General features: G+C 38.6%; 2 protein-coding genes across 4 annotated transcripts; one reads left to right on the top strand and one right to left on the bottom strand.

Moving 5' to 3' along the window:
• Positions 1 to 214: 214 nt before the first annotated feature.
• On the top strand, positions 215 to 2039 carry LOC126582363 (inactive protein RESTRICTED TEV MOVEMENT 2-like). Its single transcript, XM_050246503.1, has 2 exons — positions 215 to 504; positions 884 to 2039. The coding sequence occupies exons 1-2, from the start codon at positions 357 to 359 to the stop codon at positions 1846 to 1848; spliced, it is 1113 nt and encodes a 370-aa protein (XP_050102460.1). The 5' UTR covers positions 215 to 356; the 3' UTR covers positions 1849 to 2039.
• On the bottom strand, positions 1846 to 6668 carry LOC126582196 (protein RBL-like). Of its 3 annotated transcripts, none has more exons than XR_007609306.1 (7): positions 6462 to 6668; positions 6198 to 6296; positions 4348 to 5435; positions 4015 to 4273; positions 3366 to 3439; positions 2501 to 2830; positions 1846 to 2148 (listed from the first exon to the last, which is right to left on the bottom strand). XR_007609306.1 is itself a non-coding variant. In XM_050246238.1 (6 exons), the coding sequence occupies exons 1-5, from the start codon at positions 6478 to 6480 to the stop codon at positions 3369 to 3371; spliced, it is 1536 nt and encodes a 511-aa protein (XP_050102195.1). In that variant the 5' UTR covers positions 6481 to 6668; the 3' UTR covers positions 2272 to 2830; positions 3366 to 3368. The 3 variants fall into 3 exon arrangements, 1 of the variants encoding a protein (XP_050102195.1); XR_007609307.1 differs by lacking the exon at positions 1846 to 2148 and adding an exon at positions 2909 to 2991 and having other exon boundaries at positions 2272 to 2830; XM_050246238.1 differs by lacking the exon at positions 1846 to 2148 and having other exon boundaries at positions 2272 to 2830.
• Between the last annotated feature and the right edge of the window lie 522 nt (positions 6669 to 7190).

Here is a 7190-nt window from a genome sequence, read left to right as displayed (position 1 = left end):
TACAAGTATGATTCGTATAAGAGTCCAATATATTAATATCACGCTCATTTTTTTCGGCCTACTATTAGCACATGAATATGCTAATCCTTACCCTAAAAATATTCTCCATTGGAAGTTTGGAACAAACACAAATGAAAGAAATCAAGGATGATAAAACCCTAATTGGTGGGAAAGGGAAGGGAAAGGGCAACACCAACTTTAGTTGCACGAGACGTTATACCTCGTACAACACCATAGGAAAACTAACTCCTCAATCCCCCATTTATAAAATAAATTTGTCACGCAGGCCAACCAACAATTTCTACAGGAAACCCAGAAGCAGAGAGAGAGAGAGAGAGAGAGAGAGAGAGAGAGAGATGGTTATGCGACGTGGTCCAATTGGTGGAAGCTCTGGTTCTAATACCCGACCAAGACAAACCAATCGTCCCACTTATGAAGATTTCCAGCCCCGCTTTGAATTGAAGGAAGAGCAGGAAGCTCACAGAGTACTTGTTCGTCTGCCTGGTCTCTTCCTCTTCTTTCTACCTTTCTTCTTTACCCAACTCTACTTCATTTTCCACTCTCAATGGAAGCGAGCAAAAGCGCTTCTATTAAAAGCACATCACAACTTTTACTAAAATTGCAAGTGCTTTTTTGGATCCATAAACACTTTTTTTTTTCTGCCAAACATGATCATAAGCGCTTTTGGTGATTTGAAAACACTTTTAATTATTTTAAAAAGCACTTTCAAACAAACCCGAACTCCTTGCGTTAAAATTAGTTAATGTTCTAAATTACATTGCAATTATATCAAAAATCTACAGAGAGCGAGGGATATTCTCTCCTCCCTAGACAACTGAACTAACCTAACTCACGTGTTGCAAAATATATGGTTTGTTTTCAGGTTTTTTGAAGGAGCAGGTGAGGATTACTATTGAGCATAACCCTAATGTGATTAGGGTTCATGGACAAAGACCTCTGGGCAGCAACAAATATAGCCGTTTCAACCAAACATTTCCGATTCAAGAAAATTGCGACGTAAGTAAAATTGATGGTAAATTTAACGATGGAATTCTTACCATCACAATACCAAAGCCAGTCATCACACAGACAGCAGCAACCAAACCAGTCCAAGAGCCACCACTGAAAACTGCTGCAACCGCTCCCAAGCCGATGACACAGAAAGTTCAAGAGGACCCAATTCCTTCAAAGCCGAGTTTAACAACACCGCCCGCTGCCGCGTCAAAGGCAGAAAAGGCTACTTTCACTGCCAGAGATGAAAAAGAAAAGGATGACAAGAATGGTGGTCGTCCATTAGGCCCTCCGAAAGGCACTGCAGCCGAGACAAAAGCACAGAAGGATAAGGAGGACACGGTTCTTCCAAAACCAGTTTCATCAACCCAGAGTGACAAACAAAGGGATGAGAAGAGGCTGTTACTTTTGACTAGTCCGGAAACAGGCATCGGCATGCCCAAGTCTCAAGAGCATGGTCATGATGGGAAGAGGGGAAAGGCTTCCGTCGAGAGTGTTTCTCGAAAGGGGGTTGAAAACAAGGGTCAGAGAGAAGCAAATGGGAAGCCTGATGCAGAACCGAAGAATGCTGAGAAACTTGTCAAAATTACTCTACATAAGGAAACGGAGACCGGTGAGAGAAGCAAAGAAGCAAGGGGTCTCAGTAAGCCTAAAGAGGACTCCATGGCTGCAAATGCGATGGCTGGTGCAAAGCAGGATATGAAAAACCTCGGGAACGGGATGAGCGATGAAGAGAAGCAGATGTTGATCAATATGGGCGCGGCAGTTCTAGTTCTTCTGGCACTAGGGGCTTCTGCATCCTACAATATCTGGTCCTCTGCAACAGGCAAAAACTAAGCCCAGCATCTTTTCACATTCCATTACAAATCTGTTATTACAAAGTACACAAACACATGCACAAGTATTGCAGCTTTTACATCAATTTGTATAGGAATTAACTTCGACACGTAAATATACCTTACAAACCAGTGTAATATATATATATCCATCCTTGGAACATGAAAGCAAGACATTGTCGCTGATGATAACTTATAGTAAGCTACAAATGACCAGTTCAGTCCGGGTATATCATCTCGGAATCAATTCATACCAAACCATCAAGTTGTCGATATCCATAGGACCCCAAAATTAGTACCACTGAAAATCAAGGAAATCTTGAAATTCTTGAAATATGCCATCAAAGAAATCTCGAAATTCTACACTAGAAACTTAAGAGTTCATCGATCAGTTAAAATTTAATGACAGACCTGATGGGAAACGGAACATATATACAGAGACTTGATTCATAAATTTCAAATTAACCGACGAATTCTTTAATTTGTCATCAGTTGTAAACAAAAATCTAAGCAGACATGATAGAGACGGTTATAATTACACAGACCTAACTGAAAAGGCATCCAAAGATGGGGATCAAATTGGTCATTTTGACTAAACTAAGATTATAAGCTGCTTTGTCCAACATGACACATGATTTAATCATACAACATACCTAAAAATCATCCAAAGCTCCCCTCGTCCTCCTAAATTTCTGTAAGTGTCAACATAGCTCAAAACCTCAATCAAGTAATCCAATTCCAAATAGGATTTTGTCCACGGGGTGCTATGCAGGTGAAGAAACAGGCATTTATGACATCTCTGGAAAAACGGTGATCATAAGCTTCGGGTAAATTAATCGCAGTGCCATTGATACATGTAATACTTCTTCGGTTGTTAGTCACTGCAAATATTTTATCATTGCCATAGGCACCCAAGTGTCAAGATGCAAGAGAATGGTCATCCCTAGCAGCATCAACCGTTGTCATCTCTGCTGTATTTGAAACTGCGGAACATTAAAAAAAGTGAGACATCAATAGAGCAAAGGTTTCTTTAGGGAGGATAAAGAAATAGTAAGTGCCACCTGTACAGGAATATATCCCACAAGGCCATCATTTATCTCTAATAGGAAAACCTCCCCAAAGCTTTTCCCATGTTTCATTCTTCCTATATGTTGCCACAATTCTTTCAGCATTTTACTTCAACCATATTGAAATTATTTTAAGAAACAAACAATTCAGAACAATCTTATAGAACCTCAAAGGCTTTACAGTTACGAGCGTACACGTGAACACTTTAAACAAAGACATAACCAATTACCATTCAGAAAACTCACAAGACAATTAACAAAGATAATAGATCCATACAGCAAGCAAGGGAATAAATTTCATACTTCTTAAAAGACAGAAAAGGTGATAAGTGGAGCAACACTGCTGTGAATGTTAAAAGTGATACATCACATGAGAAGCAAAATCCTAATTGACTACGCATTTATGTTTAAGTTACAATGTTCTACTAGAAGATTTCAAGGGTTTCATAACCTTCTAAGCCTGAAACTCCAACCCCTTCTCGGAAGGTTTCCGTTTTCTTTTCAAGCGTGTTGCTCCAGCATCCTCTGCAATAGACATATAAGTTTCGATATGAGCCAATTGGTTTAAAGCCGACAAAACAGGTGCGAGAAAAATGTTATTTACAATCTGAGTACAAGGTCAATGTCTTATGAAATCATCACTATATCAGTCTATGTTGGGTGCCCGAATAAGATTAGTAATCATGGGTTTCAAACTCAAGATCAAAATTTTGAGCTCATCCTTTAGGTATAATATAAAAGCAAGAAAACCAAACCTCACAGATTACGCTTACTAGTGAAGCTGTTAATATGATATTATACAAAGGAAAAGGCGTAATGTTTTGTTATTACACCCCATTGGTGTGTTGTGCGCCAAAGGACAGAAAATATTGACCATCTATGATTTGAAGATGAGGTCTTAATGTTTGTTATGGCATTGGCATATTAATTTTATGCCTGATGAACTGCTCTTTTTAAATTTTCAAAAAACACATTTTCTCTTTTTTCTATCAAAATAGAAAATGAGAATGAGAGTTCTGGGCTATTCCTTGTGAAATTGAAATTTAAGTCATAAAACCCATTCAAAGGCACACAAATACGCATCAAAGTCGTAATCTTACCTTCAAGTGGACTTGACGCATGATTAATTGCACGTCCATTTGGTGTGCCCTCTTCTGAAATAGGGGAGCCAGAATTACTATCCACCAGCTTTGATGAACTTTCTATGCACTTATCTTGCGGGTCCAGAACATCAGGAGAAGGAATTGCAGGTAAAAAGCATAGCTCTTCCTGTGACATATCTGAATCACTGAAAGCTGAGTCCTTCTCCACTGTCACAATATCAACTTCATCATCTTCATTAATATCAGAGTCTTTTACCTGCATAAATAACTTTTTAATTTAGACACCAGAAAATGGACAAAAAAATAGCCCAGATTTCATTCTCTTCCTACCTTTTCAGTTTCAGGTATTAGATCAAACTCATCTTCTCGTTCTATGTATTCTTCGTTTTCCTCAAGCTCTTTGAAATCAGGAGCAAATGCACTCCAGTTCTCAGTGTAATCTTTAGCCCAGATATAAACCAAACCAGTCAGTGAAACAGAGACAACAATGGGGTGAACAGGATGCCACACCAAATCAATCAAGGCTTCCTTTGGCCCTTCAAGAATTTTCACAAGATGTCCAGCCCTATCCCATATGTAAATCTTGTGTTCTCCTTTGCTTGCAGAACCACCAATCACCCACTCACCATCACCACTGAAACAAGGTGCTTTCCAGTGCATCTTTGTGATGGCATCTTGAAACTCACGGAAAAGTGTTAAGCATTTTGATCCAACAGCTTTCAACTTCTCAACACCATCAATTCCATCAAGGGTCTCGTTTAGGTCATCCAGGGTTTTAAGTCCATCTTTCAAGGGCAGAAGGTTCTCGTAGATCCTGATTGTTCTATCATTTGAATTTGTAAGCAAATACTGTCCATTCCTGCTGAATACTATGTTCTTAATCACAGAAACTCCAGAAGTGGGAACCATGGCACGCACTTGAATACTTTTATAATCTATTACAAGTATTTCACCTTTGGAGTTCCCCGCATAAACCAGATCACCATACTTATTAAAGCAAGCAGCGGTAGGAGAGAAAGGTGGACTTCCCTCAGAGATTTTGTTCCGTGGCGGAGGGACAAGTCCTGGGTTAGAGTCAGGAATGGAAACTGGAAGAACAACTGTGCTTCCAGTATTCAAGTCAACAATGATGGGAGCAGATGAGAGGGGGCATGCCAGGCAGAGAGATGGAAAAGACGAACCAGGATGAAGCCGAGCTTGTAAAGGGGTTTGTTGCAGTATCGTTCGCGTTATCTTCTCACCACTGACAACATCCCATAGTGTCAATGACTTGTCCGCAGCAGACACAAGAATGCGATGCCCATACTTTGACCAACATACACTAGTTATCGCAGCAACACAATCTCTGTCACGAAGCTCCTTGGCAATTCCCCTGGTCTCAAAATCCCATACGATGCAATTTCCGTCAGAACACCCAGCTGATCAAGAATATCAAACAAGTATCGCTCGTAAGAAGAAGACTCTTCAGAATATCTCCAGTAACATAAGGACACATCAAATGTCAATGATAGTACAAATGAACGCAAAAAACAAATTTCACCTAAACAATCAATATGACATGATTATCGTTACAGCTTGCTATAAACAACCTCACCTAATTCTTCGCAGATGCAACTCGACAATCAGCACATTGGTAAAAACATTTTACTACCATATAAGTGAACAAGGAGCCCAATTCTAGAAAAGCAAAAACGTAAAATCCGCAGCAACACCTCTGTCATAGGGCAAAGCATGAAGACAATAACAGAATACCGACAAAGTATAAAACAGAAGCTCTCCAATCTGACAAAACAACATAAAACGATACCTCCCAAAATGTTGCAATGCCAACACTGTCCGGTTAGCTCTTTATGTCATAAATTTAAGGCAATTTTCAACTTTCAGAAAATATAAACTCGGACAAGGCAATTAAGAAATGCTACGTTGAGCATAAATACGCGCCTTGAGCTTAGTGGCAACATTCATTGTTGAAACAGGTGTGCACTGAAAGTAAGTCATGCCATATGCTTGAACTTTAAATCGGATAACCAGCCAGTCTACAATGTTAAAAATTGTATATCAAAAGGACAACTTAATGTGCACCAAATTTACAACTTTCCTTTTGATTTTCCTTTTTTTTCTTTTTTTTGTAAATTTATTCAGAAAAAAAGTAATGGGGCGGAGAAGGGTGGAAAAATTACCAGCAAGAAGAGTGCCGCGGCGATTGAAGGCGATGCATTTCATAACGCCATACTCCAAATACTCCTCTATCACTTCTGGGAAATCCCCTTGCAATGGGTCTTCGCACAATTAAGTAATTAATTAATTAATTGATTAATCATACATCCAAATTTTGGATTTTGGATTTTGTTGCAAAAAACCATCAAACTCAAAGAAAAAGATAACAAAATCTTCAATTCTTCAATTAAAAGTGAACTATCAAGAGAGAGAGAGAAAGGGTTTACCGATAATTGCAGCGTTCATCGCTATGTAGTTACAGAGTTACTTCTAAGAGAGAAACTCTGCAAAATGCTGCGTTTTGATGCGCAACCAGCAACGAGAGTAGGAGAAATTGAAAGAAATTCGTTTGAAAAAAATTGAAATACAAACTTGAGCGCCTTCACTCCTCTTCTCTCTCTCTCTCCTGAAGAAGTAAGGAATAAGCTCTCTCCCTCTCTCTCTCTTGTGTTAGTGTTGTCGTCTTCTGGAAAAGCCCAATACTACATGGAAAGGCCCACGCGGGGCTCTTATTCTCATCATACCCTATAATTTCATCTTCACCGGCCCTAATCAGGAAAAAGGAGCCTTCATTCATCGTAAATCGTGAGGTCAGTTTTTATTAGGTACTATTTATAAATTTAATTCATGAGTGATTTTTATGTAATAAATGATAAGATATAAAAAAAGAGGTAACTAATCATAAAATAGAGAAAAATAATAAGCATACATGTCCTATAATATATAAATTTTGATTTTATTGTACAACGATCGCTTGAATGCTTGATTAGTAAACACTTGAGTGACAATTGTACATGGTGATAAATTGAATTTTCTTATATTTGTTTTTCTTTCTTTCTTAATGTGAATCTTGCAATGGCACCATTGAAATATGTAATTCTAAATTCAGCATCTAAACGAGTGACGTTCATATGCTTTCTTTTCATACATCATAACATCAACATCTGAATCTGTTT

Source organism: Malus sylvestris, chromosome 2 (genome assembly GCF_916048215.2).
Source record: "Malus sylvestris chromosome 2, drMalSylv7.2, whole genome shotgun sequence".
In the NCBI taxonomy this organism is placed as follows: Eukaryota; Viridiplantae; Streptophyta; class Magnoliopsida; order Rosales; family Rosaceae; genus Malus; species Malus sylvestris.
This window is presented reverse-complemented; position numbering and strand designations above follow the sequence as displayed.

What these genes read in the sequence shown, in the direction of transcription:
- LOC126582363 (XM_050246503.1), top strand. Translation starts at nt 357, where the DNA reads ATGGTTATGCGACGTGGTCCAATTGGTGGAAGCTCTGGTTCTAATACC. An exon ending in AGTACTTGTTCGTCTGCCTG is followed by an intron (nt 505 to 883) that starts GTCTCTTCCTCT and finishes GTTTGTTTTCAG; the next exon opens with GTTTTTTGAAGGAGCAGGTG.
- LOC126582196 (XM_050246238.1), bottom strand. An exon ending in CCGCGGCACTCTTCTTGCTG is followed by an intron (nt 5,436 to 6,197) that starts GTAATTTTTCCA and finishes ATTCTTGATCAG; the next exon opens with CTGGGTGTTCTGACGGAAAT. An exon ending in TAATACCTGAAACTGAAAAG is followed by an intron (nt 4,274 to 4,347) that starts GTAGGAAGAGAA and finishes TTATTTATGCAG; the next exon opens with GTAAAAGACTCTGATATTAA.